Source organism: Cupressus sempervirens, chromosome 4, assembly GCF_028749045.1.
Source record: "Cupressus sempervirens isolate cs-2001-9-10 chromosome 4, ASM2874904v1, whole genome shotgun sequence".
In the NCBI taxonomy this organism is placed as follows: Eukaryota; Viridiplantae; Streptophyta; class Pinopsida; order Cupressales; family Cupressaceae; genus Cupressus; species Cupressus sempervirens.
The window spans coordinates 560,319,013-560,343,542 of record NC_143121.1 but is presented as its reverse complement, the minus strand read 5'-3'; the positions used below and the strand labels follow the sequence as shown (position 1 = coordinate 560,343,542).

General features: G+C 36.9%; 1 protein-coding gene across 1 annotated transcript in view; it reads left to right on the top strand.

The window, feature by feature from the left end:
- Positions 1-24,530, top strand: part of JMJD5 (2-oxoglutarate (2OG) and Fe(II)-dependent oxygenase superfamily protein) — a 148,697-nt gene that overhangs the window by 84,693 nt on the left and 39,474 nt on the right. Inside the window, 1 exon segment of the mRNA XM_089825934.1 lies at positions 21,073-21,165. Within this exon segment, the coding sequence (XP_089682060.1) occupies positions 21,073-21,165 (93 nt within the window).

The following is a 24,530-nucleotide window of genomic DNA, read 5'->3' as shown; positions in this document are numbered from 1 at the left end:
TAAAGGAAGGACCACATGGCAAGATATTGCTAGCAGAAATATTTGTGGATGATATCCTATTTGGAGGACATGAGATTGTATGCAAATCTGTTGCTGAAGAAATGAGGAAAGAATTTGAAATGTCTATATTTGGAGAGATAGAATTCTTTGTTGGCCTACGAGTTCATCAAATGAAGGACAACATATACATCACTCAGTCAAAGTAAACCATGGAAACATTGAAAGCATTTAGAATGGAAGATTCCAAACCAGTTGGAACACCTATGTCTACTAGACATACACTTTTAAAGAATGATGATTCAAGGGAGGTAAATCAGACTACCTACAGATCAGTGATTGGGAAATTTCAGTATGTGGTACACACCAGACTTGATATTGCATTGGCAGTTGGCATAGTTGCAAGGTTTGTTGCAAATCCTAAAGAAAATCACATGCTAGCAATAAAAGGGATTTTGAGGTACCTAAAAGGAACTGAAGAATATAGTCTATGGTATAAGAAAGGAGGAAATCTTGAGTTAGGAACCTTTACTGATGTAGATTGGGCACGAAGCATTGATGATAGAAAAAACACTAGTGGAGGAGCATTCTTTCTTGGAAAGAGATTAGTATCTTGGACAAGCAAGAAGCAAAATTGTATTTCTCAATCAACTGCAAAGGCTGAATATGTTTGCTGCAACAGTTAATTGATCTAACATAATACAGATCAAGCAATTATTGTCAGGAATGAAGGAGGAAATCAAGGAACCAGTGGTTATCTATTATGATAACACAAGCGCAATCAATATATCCAAAAACCTTGTGATGCACACAAAGGCAAAGCACATTGCAATCGAGAATCGTTGCCTAAGGGAATTGGTTCAAGACAAAGATGTAAGATTGGAATATGTGAACACCAAGGAGCAGATAGAAAACATATCTACTAATGCATTACCTAAGGATGCATTTATGTATCTAAGAGGTAAACTAGGGGTTATCCCCTCTTTGATGCTCACTAAAGCACAAGATAGTGATGCATCAACCAAGTTTCATTGAAGATCTACCAAGTTGATGCAGATTGTCACACTTCAGGTGTGAAATGCAAGACATATTGCATATGAATCAATACAAAAAATACATAGTAACTTCAAAGTATGTATCCTTTGGCATTTGATGTCAAAGAGGGAGAGTTTTAGTATCTCAGAAGGAAAGTATACTGATGATGGAATATATAGCAAAGAGGGAGAATAATGACAAAAGCAGACAACAAAGTGATGACAGATGTAAGAGGGAGAATTCATTTGGAAGCAACTGACAAAAATCCAAGTAGAATCACAGAGGGAGTTGGTATGGATGAGAGTCAAAATCAAACTAAGGATATTATCAAATTGCCCATACTTTTATCATTGTATGTTGACATGTTGTGTTGCCATCAATGCCAAAGAGGGAGATTGTTGGAATTTTTTTTTCAAATTGTATAGTCATTGATGTTACACAAATGTCAGTATTAACTGAGTTGTCGGGCAACGAAGGGCATTCAGTATTAACCAAGCAGTTAGGTAATGAAGGGTATTAGTATTAACCGAGCAGTTAGGCAATGAAGGACTTACAGTATTTAACCAAGCACTTCCAATATTAACCGAGTGGTCGGGCATCAAAGGACTTCCAATGTTAATCGAGTGACTAATCCCAATATTGAGCGAATGTTAGCAGATTACACTTGTTAATTATTTAACTAATTATTTGAAAAGGTATTCGAGCCGACTTGACAAATCTTATGATAGATAAGAGAGATCAAGAAGTGTAATGAAAGTGTGATATGTGGAATAAGATGGATATGTAATCGAAGGAAAAGGAAAAGTAGGCAAGTGCGGAAGATAAGTTACAGAGAATATTTTGATTAGTAAGGATCTAGAGGTCAACCCAAAACAAAGATCTGAATTTGCAAAAGAAGTTGCTTCATAAATTAGGTCAAATTACTGTTACCTTCTAACCATTGTAGTAGTGATAGATAAGATAAGATAAGATAATAATATCTATGGGATTGAAAGATACAACAGTATAGAGAGGATAAATAAACTAGCAGGAGCACTAAACGACGTTTGGGGAAAAAGTGCTAAAAAGGAAAGTAGGAAAAAGGGAAACAACTAGAACAAAGAGAGGACCATCAACCCTTTCTCGGTACAAAGAAATCCCGCATAGAGGGATAAGGCCCAAAACGAGGTAGGGTCAAGGTGCTACTCCGTCTCTGCCTCTGTGTAGCAGTGGGGATACGGTGTTGATGTCTAAGGAATCCATGCCGAGGTCTTACCGATTTGGTGTGTCTGGAGATGGGCAGATGTGGTCGTTTCCAACCCCCGAAAGTGGGCATGGATGGAAAGAAGTCAATAATGAGCTGATCCAAGGTTTGGTTCTGAGGGAACAAGAGCTTTAAAGTGTGTTCTCTAAGTTGGGAGGTCTCCCGGAGGTAGAGCGCTAAACATTGCTGGTCCGATTAGCTGGAAAAGGTCGAGAGGGATCTGCAATCTCTAAAGAGGTAGTGGAATTTGCCTTTGATCTCATAGTAGATGGGGCACCTGAAGATAAAATGGGTCTTCATTTCCATCTCAGATATGGTGCAATGGTGGCACATATGTTCCTCTTTGGTCAGGTGGTGATCAATCTAGCTAAAGAAGTCGGTGGAATCCAACTCTAAAAGATCCCAAGGTGATGCGAAGGGCATGGCACCAGCGGTGACTCCAGTAAGAGAGATGAATAATAATACCATTGCGGATCTCTAGAAAGTGCTCCGAGTAGAAGGCCATCCGAGGGCATAAAACGCTAGGAGGGCTGATCCAAGTCGTGGAGATGTACTGCCTGTAAATGTCGAGTCCAATGTGTCCATTCAACTCCTGTCGTGAGGGGAGGACGTGGGCGGGGGCATCCAAAGAGAACTGGTATGGCGGGAGATGGTCGATGTCAATCCCGATCGAGCTCAATAAGATAGTATCTTGGGTATACTAGGAGTGAGCCCTAGTATCTTGGGTATACTAGGAGTGAGCCCTAGTCATCCTTGCCAAGCTGGCAATGTCCCTTGACGAACAGTAAGCAAGTTATGAGTATCTATGCTGGCCCTCAGTTGAGTCCGCGAAGCCTCAAAGACGACGAATGAACCAAATGAAGTCGAAGATGGTGTTGAGCCAGAAAGGGTGGGCCCCAAACTTGGCTAGGACAATACTGTGTGGAGTGTAATGGTGGCAACGGATAATCCGACGAAGGAGAAGGGTCTGCACTCGCTTGATCGAGGGCTAGTCTGAGTCAAGAAGAGGCGACCCCAAACCAATGCACCATAAAGAACTGTGGGTCTAACCAGAGAGTCTAGGAGAGATAGCTTGGACATAGCGTCCTGGAAGTGGTGGCTAAAGCACTGTCTCTCAAGGAGGGCGAGGGAGCCCATGCCCTTGGCCACTCGAGGGAGGTGGGCCGGTCTCATGCTAAAATGAGGACCAAAGAACTTGACCCCTAGATAAGTGTATGAGGAGACAATCTCAATCTGCTAACCTTGGAAGTTGAAGTGGAGTTGTGAAGTCTTCAAAAAATTGAAGACCATGACTCGAGTCTTGCTCAAGTTCATCGTCAAATGGCGTTGGTCACCGAATGAGGCCAATCCATCAATAAGCCTTTGGAGCCCCTCTGAGAGGAGGTCAGAAGGACCACATCATTTGCGAACAAGAGAATAGAGATCAGCACCTGGTGCAAGTAACAACCATCCTCAGGGAGCAAAGCCGCACAGAGGAAGAACTCGAGTTCATCAATATAGATGCCGAATAACATAGGGGAGAGTAGACAACTCTACTTCACCCCTATGGTGCTGTTTATTAGATTTGAAAATCCCTCCGAAGTCCTAAATCTGCCAACCACTGTCTCATAGAGTCTTATAATCACTGTCGCTAGAATATATGGAGTACCAATATCTCTAAGTCTTTGAAAGAGAGCCCCTCGAGGCATTGAGTCAAATGCCTTAAGGAATTCTACGAAACAACAATAGACTTTCGCGGAACGGTGCCAGGCTTCCTCAATAATAGTTTGCAAGGTCTAGATGTGATCCATAGTTTGATAATTTGCATGGAATCCAGTCTATCCTCTAGTATGACATTGCCTCTTGTCAAGCTGTCTAGTAAGAATAATGTTCAGAACCGTGGCATAAAGCTTGGCAAAAGTGTGCCCGATCATGATGGTGTTGTAGTTGCCGGGGTCTGAAACTAGCCTGAATTTATGAATCAGGTAAATCACGTCTCGACCAAGAAGTAGGGAAATCGATACACACCACCATGTCGAAGAGCACCGCGAGGATGGGACATAGAATCAGAATACCGAGCTTGAAAACCGTAGCGTGGAAATCGTCTTCGTCGGCCGCTCTGCTGCATCTCATGAGTTTGATTGCCTCGCCAATTGTGGAGGGAGTGAAAAGATGGCAATGGGTGGGGGAGGTGGGGTGGGTGGGTCGTTGGCTAAGGATATCATTGAGAACGGAGGCATGTGAAACTAGGAAACCAGGGAGTACCAATCAAGGGTAGAAGGTGGGGGAGGATGATAGAGGAACAAAGTGCGCTAGAAGGATTTTGGGTCATGAGCGAGCATGTTGCAAAGGGATTTGCACTGTATATTTGTCACAACAAGTATATCTGCCAAACCTACCGCATCAACAAACAAACTCGGTAATGACCAAAGAGTGCCATTATCATTCCAACAATTTACATGGAGGGAGCCGTAGTAGGTTACTCCTCCGTGCGATTGCTAGCGGGACTGTCATTTCGCCAGAAGAGCCAGTCTCTGGTCCCATTCGATGGGTGGGAGTCTCAAATAATAGCTCTGAGGTTACGGATTACCGTCCATTTATTGACATGCCTCTCCTCCGTCACCAAACTCCTCGAATGTTGTAATTCGGCCACCTGTGCTCTCCTGAGGTCCTCATCTAAGGTCTTTATTGGAAGAGGGAATAGCTTCCTCTTCAATCTGAGGACCCATAATCTGTCGGAAAGTGAGGTGAATCTCAAAAAGAGGGTACCATTCAGTCTCACCCAACATCTATCCAAAGAAATATCAAAGATATCGAGTGGGTCAGTGAGAAAGGACTGTCCAGCTATCATGGGGTCTGTAGTATTCGTAGGGAGGCCCCGCACTTTGAGGTTAAACTCATGGGCCTACCTCCAACATTCCTCGGTTATCTACCCCTAGATGATCTTTTCCACACCAATAAGAGGGTTTGATATAGGATTCGCACAGACAGAGGCCCAAGATTTAGCCTTTTCCTTCGTTTTCGATAGAAGAGTAGTGTGTTTGGTCACAAGATCGCACTACTGTTTTTTGAAGGCTTCAAGGTCTCCTAGTTGATCGATGACCATGTCGAAGTGTTCCGTGATGTCTGTTGTTTCAGATAAGAGAGTGACAGAAAAAGAGGAGATGGTGGATGAATTGGATTTGACTTGAAGTTTGATTGTCGCGATGGTCTTAGTGAGCTCAAGAACAGTTTCTCTCGAACCTCAGTTATTTGCTTTTGCTTTCAACATCCTGTAGTAAAGTCTTTGATATGTAAGCAAGGGTGTTGGAATATTGGTTGGTGCAGATACAATACTTGGAAAAGGCTCGGTAGTACCCATTGGATAGTTACCACGGTATTAGCCTAGAGGACAAAGTGCAAAGTGCTGAATGCAGGCCGTGGCATGTTGTAACCACCCAACGAATGTAGCAGTTGTGGTTAAAGGCCGCAAGTATTTGTACATGCAACAAAAACCACTACTGACACGACCATTGTGGGAGGAAGTCATGCAGTGTCATTGTCTGAGTAGGGAGCAATGATCGCGAGCAGCCGATGAAGCAAGACAACATAATAAACGTTGCCAGGGAAGCCAAGTGAGGAAGCCACAGGCTAATACACACGAGCAGGGAACAAAAATGGAAATCAACACGGGGAATACTGTTGTCCTGCATTTTTGTCACCACAAAATTTAGGTAACAGTATGAAACTTTTTCAAATTAGTTTTGCATTTTTCTGAGTTTATTTCATTATTTAATTGGTTAGTATTGATCAACCAATCGGTACCAATTGATACAATGAATCTTTTTATTGAAGGCCTTCGTCAAGTCGTTTTTGTTTTGCTTTCTGTCGAGCCTTTGCTTGATTTTTGAAACCTTCACAGTCTGTTTTTTGCTTTTGAGTTTGTGTTTGCTTGTTTTTAGTCCTTTGGTTTTGCTCATGTCATGCCTTTCGTTTTTTCCTTCGATTCGGTCTAACCTAGAGATCAATTGATATGGTCATTTTAGTGCCTCAAAAGTGGACATTTTAGGTGCAACAGCACGAATTAAAAAAATGATGTTATATTTTCATTTTGACATTCACTTTTTGAAAATATAACATTTTACTCACTTTTTGTTATGTTTTGAAATTACTTTTCATTTAAATTTATAACTTAAAGTGACTATAGTGCACTTTATGTTATAATTTTAAGTTGAGTTACTTTTTTATTTTTCACTTAAAGTGACTATAGAACTATATAGTTACTTTTTAAATTTTTGATTTTTAAATCAAATACTTATATAAATGTCACTTTAATATAATGTTTATGTATTATATTGATTGATATGATGCATAAATATTATTTTTGATCCATATTGTTGACATTTTTATAAAAATAAGTGAAATACATAACTTAAATGCTTCAAAGTGGACTTTTTATGTGCATATGCATGAAAAAATACTATAAAAAGTGGAAACTTTTCATGCTAATGCATATGAAAACTCATTTTGAAGACTTTTTTCATGCCATTACATCAAATGCTTGTAAAAGTGGACCTTTTTTGATGCAATGACATGAAAAATTGAGTTTTCATGCTTGTGCACGAAAAATGTGAGATATGTTTATAAAATATGTAAGTGACTCCAAAAACTGAGATTTTGGAGACTTGCACATTTTAAAATATGTAATGGGCTTCAAAAAGTGAGATTATATCTCAAGACATATTTTAAAACATGCATTGGACTCAAAAAGGTCCTCTTTTGCTTTCCAACATGTTCTAAAATATGTAATGAACATAAAAATGTCCTATTATGTGAAGAAAACATGTTCTTGCTCCAAAAACCTCCTATTTTGATCATAATTTTTGATTTTCTCCATGGATTTGAATGAAATCAGTTGCATTCATCATGTTTTGGAGAGGTGATCATTTTGCTCTCATCAAAAATCAAGTTATTGCACCTAAAAACGTGTTTGAAACTTCAAGCTAGGGCATGTTTTTTGCATAAAAATCCATAAATCTGCCAAGTTTGATCATGTTTTTGCTTGGAATCAAATCGTTTTGACCTTATTTGTTGATTCCATTACATTGTGATCATTATTTTGGTGTTAAAACACCAAATCATTTTTGCTTGGAGAAACACGTTTTTGCTTAAAATGCTCGGAAAATTGGAGTTTTAATCCACTTTTATGTGTTTTGAAGCCACCTTTTTGCATTTAGATCCATGTATATCCATTTGGGGAAGTCGTTTTTGCATTCACAAGTCAAAAATGACTTTAAAACATGCATTTTTTAGTGACGTTTTTGCAAAAACGACCTAGATTTTTGAATAAAAAAGTTATATTTTTGTTCAAAAAACTCAAAAAATGCATTTCCAGCCCATACCTTTGATCAAGAGGGATTGTTTTTTAGTTTTAAATACATGATATTGTTTTTGGAGACCATTTATTTGGCACTTTCATGTCAAATCCGACCATTGAATGTCCATTACATACAAGTGCAGAAAAAGTCAAAATGTTGTTTGAAAATCCGGATTTAAGGGAGAATTGGTCTTAAGACTATAAAACTTGCTATTTTAGCTCTTTCTCCTTCATTTTTGGCACTTAAATCTTCATGCAAGTGGACTTTTTCTTTCTTGCTATTTAATTTGTGTTTATCTTGCTATTTCCATGCATATTTTAGCTTGAAATTGCCCATTTGTCCATATATATGTCATGAAAAGTGCATTTTGCCTTTAAAAAGGATGAAAACTCTCATTTTCACACTTTTGGAAATTCCCCAAACTCCAAATTCGAATTTGCATATTGAAGTGGTTTCCTTGTTGACATGTTTGAGTATTTTGCCAAAAGCATGTGTTTATTTTGTGTTTGTTTTTATGTTTTGCTTGTTTGCATTTCGGTTTTTTCTCCATTTGGAAGAAATTGCAAGTTCTTTCCCAAGAACTTGAGCACGTTTCACTTCACTCCACTTTCCATTTCCATGTCACAACACTTCATCTCTCACTCAATGAAATGTGATTACATGTTTTTCATCCCATTCACCATCCGCATATGCATGTAATCCCATTTTCCACTTCCGTTTTCACCCATCTCACCTTTCATTTCCATTCGCATGACACGATTACACGAAATGTCTTACGTGTAATTGCATCTAAAAGGTCCGATTTTGACTAAAAGTCACTTTTTGTAAATTCAAAAAGATGTCATTTTCTCCTCTTCATATGCATTTGCATCTCCATGAGCAAATACATGTTTCCGTATCTTTCCATGCTTTCCATCTTAGCCTTCATCAGCATATGCATGTAAAGTGTATCTTTCACTCACACTTGCATCTCATTTCACCCTCCACCTTTCGTTACATGTTGCATTTACATGTAATCCATTTTCCGTGCAATGACATCTTGAAAGCCCAAGTCACTTTTTGAAAATCGGCAATTTCCATTTACACGCATTCCCATGCACCAAGCACTTTACTTTAGAAAAAAAAAGAGAGTTAAAGGTGCTGATGGAAAGTTGTTCTGAGTGTACATCCGAACATCGTCAAGAAGGTTTTCAAAGTGTCAAAGACTCCAGTTTGTGCTGATCTACAAAGGAGAATTCACGATAATTTGAGCGAGAAAAGATGGATCACATCAAGTTTCCACATGATAATGGACAATTCATCAAAGACAGCTAGAGGTTATCAAAAGACGCAACACTATGATTATCAATGTAAATGCAGCACTACAAGGTATAGGAACTCCCAATCCTATTATCATCTGGGATTGCATCGTCAAGTACAAGGCCTTTCAAAATTGTTCTTTTCTCTTCCGTCTTCTTTCTTCTTCTTTCATGTTTGTAGTTGGAGAAGATGCATTACATGAAAAAGTGTAACTACATGTAATGCGAGTTACATGTGTATGTAAAAGATGTAATGCGAGTTGCATATGCAGTTGCATGTAACCCTTTAGTTTCTGTAGTTAGACTTGGTCAAAGTTGGTTGAGTTGCTCCCACTTTTTCCTCCCCCTTTTTCTCAACTTCTTTGCCTATATAAAGGAGTGCCCCCTCATTGTAAAAATTATCTTTTGTTGTATGCAAGAAAGCTCTGCCACATTTGTGCAAGCATAACTTTGATTGTGTAGTACGAATTTGAGAGAAAAGTGAATAAAAGAAGCAATTGGATTCAAAGCTTTGACTGGAAGCAATTGTGATAGAACAAATTAGAAGCTATGACTATAATTTGTGCCTATTGTCTTGATTCATGTTATTATTGTGTGTTCAATAAAAGAGCATAGAGAGTTAAGAAACAATTGAAGCCCGAGCTTTGACTAGGAACAATTGTGAAAATTCATAGCTAGAAGCTTTGTCTGTGGTTTGTATTGTCATCTTAATTCGCAAAATAGTTAGATTGTTCTTACTTTTAGGAGTCTTTGTGCCCTAATTGTAAAACTTTTACCATCTAGAAGTACGACTGGACTTAGAGCCAAACCGGTATGTTTTAGCTAGCCTTTGAGTTAGTGAAGATTTATCGGTATCACTGTTTACAGCTCTTGATAGAAGTGTAGTTAGAGATTTACCTTGCCCATTATTCGTTCTACGAGTAAGTGGATCCTTTCTTGAAAGTTAAGAAGAAAGGATATTAGTAACACCTTGTTTAAGATCTTTCAACTTCTTGCTTACCTTAAGTTGATCCAAGGAACGGTGAGAAGGGAGAGCCTTCCCTTTAAGGTAGGAGAGACTCTGTCTCACACGCTGTGGTTGGTCATCCTATTTTGCGAATGAATTTTTACCCAAAACTGTCGGTTGCAAAATATCCACCCAACAAATACGAAAGAAGAAAAAGTGACAAATGCAGCAACAGTAGTGGCAGTGTTGCAGTCCTGAACAGGGAGAACAACTAGTGAGGAGCCGAAGAAGAAACCAGCGAGCAGGGAGCAGCGCCAAGCCACGTCATAGCAATGCGGGAGCCAAACCAACGCAGGAGCCATCGTGGGAGCCATCACAGGAGGGTCGTCGTGCAAGAGTCATCTCAGAAGAAATATCCTAACAGAGTTGACTTAATTGTCAGATTTTAAATCCTTTAGTAAGGTGACATTTCAAGATTGAAGTGTTTGAAGACCTCTATCTAGGCCACTCCTAATAGGGTGATCTAAATCCTCTAACAAGGTCATACTAACAGTATGTATTGTAACCTTTAACAGCGTTGGCTCCTAATAGAGCTCACTTCAGAAGAGTGAAAATACTGTAACTAGTTGCATGGCGGTTTTTCCAAATTGGGTTCCATGTTAAATCTTGGTGTTATCTGTGTTCATATTATTTTCTTTATGCTTTATGTTTCTGCAACTAAGTTACTAAAGGTTAAAACAGATTAATATTCATAAGACTACTTGTCGGCTGAGTTATAGCAAGAACTTAGTCTTAACCGAGCTGGATAAAGAATTGCTTATTAGTGAAAAGATTGATTTGACATCAGAGGACAAGGAATTGTTTTTGTGGTAATTGATTCACCCCTCCCCTCTTAGTTACTCTCTTCATTTTCAACAAATACATGTAATCCTCTCAAAAATCTTCACCATCTCCTTAAGAAAATACACAGCCTTCAAAACGCCTTTTGGAGAGGCATTTGCATCAGTAAAAATTCATGTAATCTTGTTAAAAATCGCCACCTTTAAAATCTGGGCTTTAGCTAGTGTAAAACACACTTTTTAGGAAACAATATACATTTTGAAATACATGCAATCACTTGAAAAATCGCCACCAGCTTTGACAAAGAGGTTTTGTCATATAAAATGGGGAATTAGGGGCTCTTTACATGCATTCGAAATACATGCAATAGCTCTGAAAATTGTCACCTTTAATGTACTTGTATTTTGGACTTATAAAACAAGTACTTTTAAAACATGTAATGGGGCCCAAAATTGCCAATTTGCATTAAGTTAATGGAAACAAGTTGTTTTTAATCAACTACATATGCATTTGGGTCCAAAATCGCCACTTTAGCTTGATGTAAGTGAAGAACTCATTTTAGATTTGCATCTACATGTTATGATGACATGCAAATGCATTTCAAAAGCCCACTTAAATGGTGATTTAAAAATGAATGTGTTAGATTATTAAAAATGAACTTCTAATGCAATTACATAAGTAATCGCATTTAAAATCACTTTTTTAATGATGATGGGACTTCTAATTTATTGGGAGTGAGTTTTCATGAAGTATTTTGCATGTGGATGTATGCAATGAGTAATAAAAATCCCTCTTTTATGTATTTAAGTTGTCTCATGTATTTATAGTTAATATTTAACAATAATTTTTAATAAAGTAACATGAAAATGCACTTAAAATAAGCCAATTTTCATAAAACATTAAAAACTATGGTCAAATCCATAGTTGGAAAACTCGGACTCGGCAGCAACTTGCCAAGCCCCCCAAAAGTTTAATCGGGAAAAACTCAGGTACCTTAAAAAACCGCTGAAATTTAATTAAAAATCCATTTTTTTCGCAAAATTTAATGAGAAGATGCATCTAATAAGTTAATTAAAGAGAACACAAAAGAAAAAAGTAGAGTGTAGATATATATAAATGCATAGTGGGTACAAAATCGTATTCTCATGCAGAATGCTGATGGCGGGAAGCAAAATAGTAAATAGTTTTAATCTGTCAAACTAGAAGTAAATACTAAATACATCAATACAATCACATCTTCCTCTTTCTAGTTGTACTAGTAGGAAAGCGAGGGGGTCTAGTCCTCGAAGAAGTGCTCCACACTAGGATTGGGCGTGAGCTGCATGACTGTGAAGTCTGTTGCTATGCGTCCTTGCTCGACATCCTTATTGACTAGCTCGACATCATGGAAGATGATGTATCTCCTATATATAGCACTAGTAATGCCTCCTCCTCTGAGCTTGAATCATCATCGTCCTCATCCTCAATGTTATCCGTTGTGAAATGAATATCTGTTCCAACACCCCCCCGCCTCGCCCCCCAATGGCCTGCCTCTTCAAATCAGCAATCTCATCTACTGAAAACAATGGACCTGGCTCCTGTGCTGTCCAATCAGAATAAGGATCTATCTCTTCCATATCAGGTGGCCCTTTTTATGCACAACTTAAGATTATAGTGCACATAAACAAAGTCATTAAGCCATCTTTGAGTTTCTTTTCTTTGTGTGGATAGACTCAAATAAGTTCCAATTGCACTCATGATAGGATGCGCTACAAGGTTGGCATAGGACTCTGAGAGAAAAATTCTTTAAATTGGGGGTATTGCCACCCCAACTTGCCCACCAACCATCTGTAAAACAAAAGATAAAAAGTTATAAAGCAATGAAAAAAGATGATCAGAAAACACAACTTATCAATTTGCAAAGTTTTAAATTTTGATGCTTTACTTGGTGCTTGAGTAATTCTTTCTCTCTTTGCTAGCATAGAAGAGAACAAATTACCCCTTGATTCCACATAGACTTGTTGTTCGGTCACAACAAAGTCTCTCTCCGCTTCATTGGATATCATTCTCTCAATGCATTTAGAGAGACCTTCCATGACCTCTCCATTAGGATCTGAGTACCAATCATCAGCCTTAAAACAAATAGAAAATGATATCAAGTCTTACTACACAACCTAAAAAAGTAAAGTGAAATGAAGTCTTAGTAAAATTTCAAGGACACCGACAATCATAGTTCCTGAATTTGAGGTTGAGGAAGTAGCCTACTGCATGAATGGGTTGGTGGAGCATATTGTTCCACCTCCTATCAATTATTTCCCAAATGGGGTCAAATTCGAGTCTATCTACATGATAGTAATTTCTAACAGCCTCTTTAGCCTTATCCATGGCTTCACAAAGACCTTCCATTGAGGATTGTTGTCCATCACATATGTGCAAGACTCTAACCAGGGGCATAGACATCTACATTTGAAATTTGAAAAATACAAATTAGTTAATAACATAATAAGTTACAAATTAATAATGAAACTTGAATCAACTAAAAAAAAATATTTTGATTCTTGAAGTTACCTCCACAATCTCCTTGGCCTTTGCAAAAAAACTATCATCAAAGTCTATCTGTGCCACAGGCTCTCCTTCGGGCTTCTTTGAGTAAGGTGAAGCAACCCAATCAACACAAACATTTGTTTTAGAGCCAATATGTGGTCGTGAATACTTTCCAACGTCAAGAACACCATTGCAAACCTTGTCATAGCGGGTCTCACCAAATCTTTGCCTTTAGTGGTCTTTCTCATCAAACTGAGAACCTTTGGGTGATTATAGATATATTTAGTGACTTGCCTAGCATCTTTTACAAATGGACTCACCCAATCAAGTTTTCCTATGTCCTCCAAAAGAAGGTCAAGGACATGTGCTGCACAACGTGACCAAAAAAGTGTGGGATGCCTCTCTTGGAGGATTCTACCTAAAAGATTAGTAAAAAATCAATAATTAGTTACAAACTTTCCATATTTACATTAAATCTAAATTGAATATTACCATAGCATTACATTCATGATTCATATTCATATTCCCATCCAATCATTAATGCCCTTTCCCTAGAATAGCCTATGCTTGATTTTGTTTCTTAAATTCCTAGAATTTGGACAATGCTATCTCCAATTTATCTACACTAACATTTGGTCATTTTCATTTGAATTCCAGAATGACCACGTCTTTTTCACATCTTACCAAAACTATTCTCCCAATGAGGCATCGAGTCTTGAGCAATGTGCATAGCATTTGAGAATACGAAAAAGTTCTCAAAGTCATCTCATGAGGAGTTTGATTGAAAGAATTCCATCTTGTAAGCATATCATCCTTAGTCATTCTTTGTGGAAACAAAGGTAACATTGTGTTGAAGATTCCCTTATGAGTTTTCCAATCACATTTTTCAATTGAGCACAGTCTTTTGAATTTTCAAACATCTTTTTTGCCATGACTATTGAACAGTATAAGCGGGCAAAATCCTATGCCTCTTCTTCCCTTATCAATCCACCATGACCAACACATGCCTAGGAGTCTCCATCAAGGCTTGCAGTTGTGAGATTATCTCGTTTTGGTAAAGATGCTCATCATCCCACAACTCCTCTATGCATTGCATCTTGGAGAGGACAGCTTTTGCCCTTTCATTCATGTGCACCGAGCCTTCAACAAAAATCTCTATCTTCTTTTGAATGCCTTTTACTCAAACCTTTGCACCTTGGGTGTCTCTTCCCATTTGCTCAATATTTTTAACATGTTTTGCTAGAGGACAATAGGAGAATTGAAACCTGTTTCTCTTCTCTTACTAAATGGGGTAGTCTCTATAGATGCCCATACAAGGCCTTGTTCTCATTCTTCACATTTTGATACTTTTCTTCCAACTTTCTCATCTTCTCTTTCATTGCTTGGGTAGAGTCGTCAATCTCTTTAATGATCCGCTCCCTGGTGGCATGTTTTAGATCAAATGCTATCGCATTGTACTATTCTAGGGTGATTAGGTCCTTGGCTTCATCAGTTGTGGGTATTGCAATTTGTAGAGTCCATGACCATGATAATTCCTTGATGACCATTTATAGGTCTTTTTGCCTTTCCCTTTTCCTTTGGCCTGTTGGCTAGGTTTAGGATTTCTTACAACTCTAATGTAGGGTCAATTTACTTCTCACAACTCCTCTACATCCTTTCCCATGCCCAAATTGGAATTACAACATGCTATTGTAGACTGGCAACCATTTCTGTCCATGTACCATCCCTTTATTGATTTCCTCTCCCGCAATGGGACTTTTGACCTCTATGACAAGGATTTCTATTTTTCTAGTGGGAAGTTTTGCCTTTGTGGTAGGAATTTCTACCTCTATCAATTCCCTTTCTAATACGACCCCAAGGCTTTCCTCAATAGTAGCCTCTTGTTCTTGATTTCTTTGTTGAGCAAATTCTTGACAAACATTAGTACTTTCTCTATCGTGCACTAACCGAGTCATTTTACCCCCTTTTGGCATCCTTTTCCTGCTCATTTCACCTTCTTCTACTGTGAAAGGTTCAATTTCTTGTAAACTCAAGGTCTTGCTAGGGGATGCTAGTGTCAGCACTGTCCTGTACCTTTTCCAGCGGAGGTTATTCGCTGTGCTCGATTGGCCTCTTCCTCGACTACACATCTTGGGCAACACTCTTTCCTCTTCCTTTCTCATCATTTCTTGATAGAATTTATCCTTTGATTCTAACTCTTGATGGCTCTATCTATCATCCTTAAACTCGATGCTCCATCAAGTTATAAATCAGATGGTCTTTACCCACCCTTAGTCTATTGATTTAATGCTCAACCCACCATCTTGTAAACTTTAAGATTAGCCCTAATATCGAATCAAGATTAAGCGTTACCCTCTTGGACCAATTATATGGTTGGATGGTCTTCTCTCTCTTTTTCATAATCAGATTTGATCATGTTCATTTCTTGTACTTGTTTTGGTAATTAGGTGATCTTGCATGCCCTAATCATGTTGAGCGGCAACCCTGAAAGCATATGCTCTTAATCTTGTATTCATCAACAACATTTCCTTCAAGATCTTCAAGATGCAACATGTGTTGGTATTTTTCACCATCTACCACTCAAAGTTGGTTGTAAGGATCATAATCTATGGTTGCTAGATAAAGTGCTAGATGGTAAAAGTGTAATTTATCTGTTGACCTTTCAATTTCCTTTATGCACGGACACATTTCAACATCATCTCTTGTGGTGATGAGGGTTTCAAGTCCCAATTTCTTCTTCTTTTTCTTGAACTTGTTAGACGTGGACGGTTGCTTGGTGACCTCCAACAATGCCATCTTATCAGTTGGATACTTCCGAAGTCTGCATGACTTGAAAGAAAACCCTTATAGCTTAATGCAGGAGAAATTGGAAACTGGATGAACCATGCTTCATATTTCTCTAGCAGCTTCTTTATCTCAATTGAAAGCCTTTTGTGGAAACAAACAACAAAGGCGTCGTTGGATCTCATGAAGTCATCCTTAGCATAGAGTTGCAATTGGGGATAACACTTGTGCAATTTCACATGGCTTAGATCACCTCCTAAAATCCCGTTGTACCTCAATCCCTCATACCTCGTCTTCCTAGCTAACATGCATACGACATAAAAGCTCACGTCGAATATTTCTGACTGCTCTAAAGTTTTGAGTTTTTCATCCATATTATCATTGATTGTTCCGACCTAGTTTGCAACATTGATTCGTTGGGTCACTTGCTCAATGAAGTACCGCATCCAAGTCTCAAACATGTAGAAATGTGGAATTCCATCTATCCTACTTAACATCATCACATCATTGTACTCTTGCTGATATGGTGGGATTCCAAAGGCTTTTGAAATCACTAGTGTGGAGAGGTTTGCTAGCATCTTGCCATTTGGGTCTCTAATTGTTCTATCATCTGAATTATAAGAGTTCATGCCCTCCATGATCAGTCCAATATGCTAGATGGTCGTGAGAAAGCAAACTATTGCTACAATCCCATTCTAGACTATCTGGTTGACTAAGTATGTGGGACCATGATCCTTGTAGCTAAACATTCTTCTATTACATTCATTCATGTTGAGGCCACCCAAATTAGTGCCATCAACAACTTTCCACTTCAACACGATCTTTGACTTTGGATAAAATCCTATATGCTCATTTTTTATCAATACAGATCTAGACAAACTTGATCCCTTGGGTTATGCCATTCTTCTTCCTGCAAAACAAAATGACAAACATAAAACATGTGAGGAATAAAAAGAAGATTAAATTTCTTCATTCGTCGAACATATTGACTTTGGAGATTAAAATTTTGAAAATTTACTCTAGAAACTCTCTGTAGAAATAAATTCTCTCCAAAAATTTATGCATGTTCTTTGATTTTTCCCACTTTTTCTAGAATTACTTCTCTCCAAATACCATAGCCTCTTTTCCTTACTCATCAAACTCAATGCATTTTCACCTGTCACTAGAAATAGACATTCTCTTTCCATAAATCTTTCTCTCTTGAAAATTTGCATGCTTCCTCTTGAAAACTTAATCTTGTTCACAAATTCTTCAAAATATTCGCCTGTGCTCTTGACTCCCCAATTCTTCAATGTGAGAATGAAATGATAATTCATCTCTTGTGTAGAAATGCAGCCATTCACTTGCTAATTTGTTAGTGGGTTAACTTTAGGCAATTGCATTCAATATAATTCTATGTTGCCATTCTGAGAGATTTATTTACAAAAATCAGCACTTGTCTTAGAGTTTTAGTTATTCCCAAAAGGTGGCATTTTGAGCAATATAACTTCATCAACAATCTTTGTTATGGGCATGCACTTGAATGGGTTGGAATTTTTTTGAATTCTTAGGCAACATAGTGATTCCAACATTTTATAAACTAAATATTGGACATCGTTAACTATGCAAGAAATTCCACCTTAGGAGATTTTTTTGATCAGTAAGAGGCCGAAGCAAAGATTTTTTAAAAATTTGTTGTGAATAATTATTAATTTATTATTATTTATCAAGCATTAAGCTCGAGTAGACTCGAACCCAAGACCTCCTAGATAAGAGGCTCACAATTTACCATTGTGTTGTAGGCTCTTGCCTACCTTAGATAGGAGAGTTAATAATATTTCCGTCGTTTAATTTAATCATGTCTTTATTTCTCCTCAATCAAAGCCTTGCAATCCTTTGTTTGTGTGTAAATGTGGAATTTAGGATGTCTTTAATATATAAAAGAAATTTAGCCTTACCCACCAGCCTCACCTCTTTTTTGTGTGTTTTGAAGCATATTAGCTAATTTATTAATTTCCATGTACCAATTCCTTGTTTCCTCATGATATTTTCATGAACGCATTTTGAGCATAAGTTTGAAATATTACCTTCACCGAACTTTGGGAAATTTTAGCGTTTCCAATTAGTTTCTCGACTCTTGTGGGTTTGCAAACATTGTCATTTGTGAAGGATTATCGGATTTTATAATATTTCCTGGAGTTGTAGGAAAATAGTATCTTGAGTGCATATCTGCCTATGTGAAATATTATCAAGCTTTGGAAAAATTACTTGACTATGTGAGAGATGTGTCAATGAGCGCATATTGGATCTTCTAATGGACTTTCTCCTATGAGCGACATTCCGTGGCTTAAAGGGAATTGTGAGTGATGAGCAGTAACAATAATATATCAAATAGGGATTATCCTAAATTGGTGAGAGAAATATAAATAAGGAAACAGTCAGAGTAGTTTGGTGAGAGAAATAGAAATAAGGAAACAATCAGAGTCGTATACAACAATAGCTATAGACATCAACCAAGAATGGGAAAATCGTTGAATATAGAAGATTGGAAGCTGCTGTACTTAAGAAAGGTATAGTATGGATCTCAAGGTAATTGAATGGGCATCATGGAATGGAGAATCATTGCAGGGGAGAAATCACAAATTTAAGGGACTGATCGAATAGGTGGAGAATATATGTCATTCAACAAAACAGTTTCAAGGTTGACATATTTTAGAATGGCGATAGTGCGGATCTGAAAATATATTGACAACAAATGGAATATGAGATTTTAATATACAATTTGGTTTGATTAGATCAAAAGTGGGATAGAAGAAAATCTGACATATGAAAGGAGTTTATAAAGGGTAGAATTGATCCCATTATCAAGTATCATAGGAAAAACATTTCTTTCTTATTCACTATTTTATTAAATCTGTTCATTGGAGCATTAAGCCTTTGACTTATTTTGATTGCATATTCATTAGATATGTCATTATATTGCACCAATGCAAATAGACATGAAATCAGCTCACTTAGTATACATTTATCATCCAATATGAAATAGACAAGATACATAGAAGGAAATAGACGGTAGAGTTTCATAACTTATGATATGCAGTTAGCATGATCAAATCAATAGCCACACACAGTGATGGCACAAGTTAATCATGTGCTACAACAGCTGATAAGTGATAATAGGAGAGCAGATTACGCAGGAGGTACAATTAATCATGTACGGCAAGAAAGAATGCAACTGGGTCGACACACTATATATCTTGCATAGTGAAATGTAGTGCATATTGACTTCATGAAGGTGTTAGACCAGTGACCACTCTGAGCATGGACCACATCCATATCATGGGGAGACATCAACGAATACAACACAGGAAAGTAAGTCAGTGATTAAAACAAGACAGCAATCAAGATTGATGTAGAAGTAAAATAAGAAGATGCGGAGGAGAATATATAACGGAGGGACTTAGTAATAGTGTGAACCATTCAAACAAAGGGAAATAGGAATTATAAGAGATTGTCTCACGATAGCATAACAGAGAAAATTCCAATCGCCATTCACTAAAGAAAAGTAAAACAAGTCTATTTCTTCCGCACTCGGCAAATAAAGGATGGGGCATACTTTTATAACATAGGAACCGACAAGAAGTCTGCCCAAGGATAGTCGAAGATTAATCTCACATTGACCATGTTAGATACAAGCCATTTAGTGCAGATATGTTCAGTGGGGATCCAGATTTATAACTCTGTAGTAGGAGCATTCTAGGATCTCAGCCACAGTGAAGAGTACAAAAGACAATATTCCAGGATATATACATTTATAAGAATATATTTACTCCATATTCTTCTGAGTATTGAGAAAATTGGATTGATTTGGGTGTAATACATACGGAAGGACCATATATAGAAGACATAATATCAGAAGTTATATGGCAAGGTTACACAGTTATATTCAAAATACAATCACTTAGAGTAATATTAGATATCATATTCTTCATAAATTAAGAGAAAGTTCATCTTATCAGAGAAGGCTGAACTATACAATATTCGAAGCCTAAATTGGATAAGATTAAGTATTATCAATTAAAATACATATAGACTTGATCATTCTACATATCTGAGATGGCCCCATGAGAAATAATGGGGATTCAACAATTTAATCGTAGACACCAAATAAGATTTATTTGGAGTGTTAAGGGAATTAGTAACTTGTGACTAGTTTTTTTTTTAATAAAAAAAAGGGAATTGTCTCTATTTCTTAAGCAACCGGAAAGGGGACATTACAGAAAACCCTCAATCTTAGGGATTGGTGGATGCAATTGTTACTGATCAAGTTATCAATACTAGTGGCACCATTAGCTGCTGCAAATTGGACAAATTTGTTTTTTATTACCGATCAATTTGTCAATGCTAGTGGCACCATTGGCTGCTTAAAATTGGACAAATTTGTTTTTTGTCTGATGTTTCCTTTGCACAATCTATCTCATTTATTTTAAATGAATCTCTTGATGATTCAAACATGAGCCCCTCTTATAAATTCACCAAGACAAACCACTTGAGTTCATCCCATTTGATTAGACTTGCATAAAATTAAGATGATACAGTACTGACCTTATTTTCATATATTTTAACTAACGGGTAGAACATTTCACTATAGTTTATGGAATGGCACATGATCATTTTTATCTATTCTCAAATATCCACTAGAAATTCCCACCAACGAGTCTTCAGCAAACCACTATTACCTACGATGAATAGGATGTCATCACTGCTTCTGGATAGGAATGTAGTTAATATATTTGGACGGTGGTTACAAATTAATAGTGAATTGACCATTACTTTCTTTTGAATTTCATTTAATTGTAATTGAGAACTTTTCTTTTCCATTTGGTGTGAAATTTTTAGTATTTGCATTTTTAGGGTGCTGTGGTACCAATCTACTTCTTGCTTAATCATTCAAAAACCTTGCTATGTGTAAAAAACATCCCACTGTCTGTATCAATGGGTTCATTATGCTATCTTAAATAGGAAGCACTATATTATAAGATTGGATAAATATATTTTATTTATTAAAATTTTAGTGATGTCTGTCTGCAGGTTGTAGGTAGAAAGTATGTAAGGCTCTACCCAGCTTCTGTGTCAGAAGAATTATATCCTTATGATGAATCAATGCTGAGCAATTCCAGTCAGGTGAGAGATTATATTGTCCTAGAATACAATTGACTTCTTTGCATGGAATGCAATTCTTCAATTTGTCTGGTCATCTGAATGTGGAAAAGGTGACTCACATTAAATTCCTGAAATATTCTTGTATTGCAAGATATTTATTAAAACAACTTATTAATGCTGTCTATAACAGTATAACTCTTAAATGTGAATCCATATGATACTTAGAGATGTGTCCATAGTACACATTTATTTTGGACACTTTTAATTTGCACCACTCTGTTTGCCTGCAATATGATAACTCTAACACAGTTTAGATCATTCTTCTATATTCTCTTGCTTGCAAAATGGACTGTACCTTAAGTCATTTTATTTCATCTTTGTTGCTTACAACATGACAGCCCTTATGTATAGTGTAGATGATTTTTCTATATTCCTCTTTTCACAAAGTGGAATTTATTTTCAGTCTTCTTCATTAATCTTTATAGATATTGTTGAAGTATAGCATCAGTCGAAGTGATATACTCATTACATTGAGTATTTGTATTCATGATTTATATGAACATTGTTTTATGTCTCATATTACTGATAAGAATACACACACACACACACACACACACACATATTTATAAATGACTTAAATAATCAGGCTCTTATAATCAGAAGAGACTATTATGTTATGAAGTTCTTGAATGTAATTTTTTTACCTCCACGTGATTGTTGATTGAGAAGCAAACTAATTGTATTTGCTTATTCACTGACAGTGATCAAGTTGGGACATGACCCTACGTGGCCTTTGACCAAGTAGAGTCATGTCTCTATGGGTCATGACTTTGTTATAGCTTCTGTCGCTTTGATTTTATCATGAGATATCTCGTTGATGGTAAATTATCTTTAAGATAAATATCTTATTATATAATATATATTATATATGTAATATAATATATATAATATATATTATGCATTGTATATCTTTTATATATAATATTTATAATATATATATTATCTATGTAATATAATATATATTATATATATTATGCATTATATATTATTATATAATAATATAATAATATAATACTATATTACATATATGGTTAATATATTAATATTATATATATGTTTAAAGGTGAGTTATACATATAGTTATTTATTAAGTAAACGGTGATTAACTAACTATAGGGACATGTCTCGTCATGTCTCTTGAAGAGACATGTCTCCTCTCATATCTATATGAGATCCAAATCTGCATTTGGAAATCATCAATTACAATGACCATGATTACACATTTGTAGAAACGATCATAGTTACTTTAACATGGTATCAGAACTACACTGCAAATATAAGAATAGAGTCAGCACATACATATACATGCTAATATCATTATATGACTGGTTTAGTCCTTAGCTTTATTGTTTCGCATAGATTATTTTACAGTGACTAAAGAGGCACCAGAAGAGAATAAAATCAGGAGATAATATTCACCTTAAAACAAGAATATCAGCCTTGGCAATAAATTACTCGTAACTAATAGAAAGGAGTAGATGACTTGGAGAAGTAACATGGGAACGATGAGTTCAAGCATATAAAGAACGAACATGAGTAATGGGAAAGGTAAAAATGACAAATGACGGAAGGACATAGCTGTTGGATACAATTGGTTAATTGAGTGTTGTCTTTGATGTTACACAAATGTCATATCAGTCATCAGACAGAGTCTACCGAGCTCAGAAGGTAAGCATAGTAGTTTACAGAGTCTACCGAGCGTTGCTGTATATTACACTGTAAAGATAGCTTCTACCGAGCTAACTTGGTTAACGAAGGAAGTTCAGTACTTACCGAGCTCACTCGGTGATCGAAGGAAACTGTGACACAGTATTTACCGAGCTGGGAAGGTAAGCGAAGAAAATTTAGTATTTACCAAGTCAGGAAGGTAAACGAAGGATTTAGTATTTACCGAGTCAAGAAGGTAAATGAAGGATTTAGTATTTACCGAGTCAGGAAGGTAAACGAAGGATTTAGTGTTTACCGAGTCAGGAAGGTAAATGAAGGTTTCAGTGATTACCAAGACAATTTCCACCGAGCTCACTCGGTCATCTATGGAAACTCAGTACTTACCGAGTTCTCCCGGCGATTGAAGGGTTGTCACGGAGTTCGCTGTATTAACCGAGCTCAGTTGGTTAACACAGGAATTATTTTCTGAACAGTATTGACCGAGCAGGGTCGGCCAGTAAAGGGATTTGTTAGTTTGTAATTTTAATTATTTCTAGCCGACTATTGTATATTGTTTGGTTATTGGTCAGTGATTTGAGCCGACTAAGATAATCTGGAACGTATATATGGTTACTCAAGTTGCAAATCAAAAATAGAGAAGTGTGATTATGAAAAAGTTATGAATGCGAATTATAGTATGAAGAGGTGAATGTTGAGAAAAGTCTGATGGAGGATCAGATGTGTTAAAGGAGTTGCAAAGTTGTATTTGATCAGTAAGGATCCAGTCAAGCATAACAGAGATCTGCAATCAGCAAAGATAAGTTGCACACTATATCAGGTCATTTCATTGTTGCTTTCTAACCATTGTAACAGTGAACTCAAAATCTCTTAACAGAGTTGGTTTAACAGCCATTCTATAAATCCTCTAACAAGGTGACAGTTCAATTGAATTGTTCTAAAGACCTCTAGCAAGGCCACTCCTAACAGGGTGATTAAATCCTCTAACAGGGTCACACCTAATAGTGTGTTTTGTAACCTTTAACAGGGTTGGCTCCTAACAGGGCTCACTTCAGAAGAGTGAAAAACAGTAACTAGTTACACTGGTGGTTTTTCCCATATTGGGTTTCCACGTTAAATCTGGTGTCTCTAGTGTTCATGATTGCTGAATTGTTTTGGTTATCAGTTCTTAATAATTATTAGTATTTGCTGCATTATCAAGTTTCAGTAATCTGTAACTAAGATCAAGATTTTAGACATCTAAGGGACTGTGAAATGTTTTTGTGGTAACTGATTCACCCCCTCCCCCTCTCAGTTACTCCATTCTCATTTCCAACAATTGGTATCAGAGCTTTTTGGTGCTTGCAGGAAAGGATTTCAAAGTTCTAAGCCAAAGATCAAGATGTCTTACAAAAGAGAAATTCCAAAACTTAACAGAGATAACTTCTCAGCATGGCAAGAATTGATGAAACTTCATCTGGCTACTGTTGGTGATACTGGACTGAAATACCTTGAAGAAAAATATGAAGAACCTTCTGGCACATTGTCAGTTAATGATATTGCTGAAAAGAAGACTCACAACAATATGATGATAGACATAGCATCTGCTCTCAGCTATGAAGAATTTGATGACATTAAGGACTGCAAAACTGCCTTTGACATGTGGAACAAGCTAAAGGAGA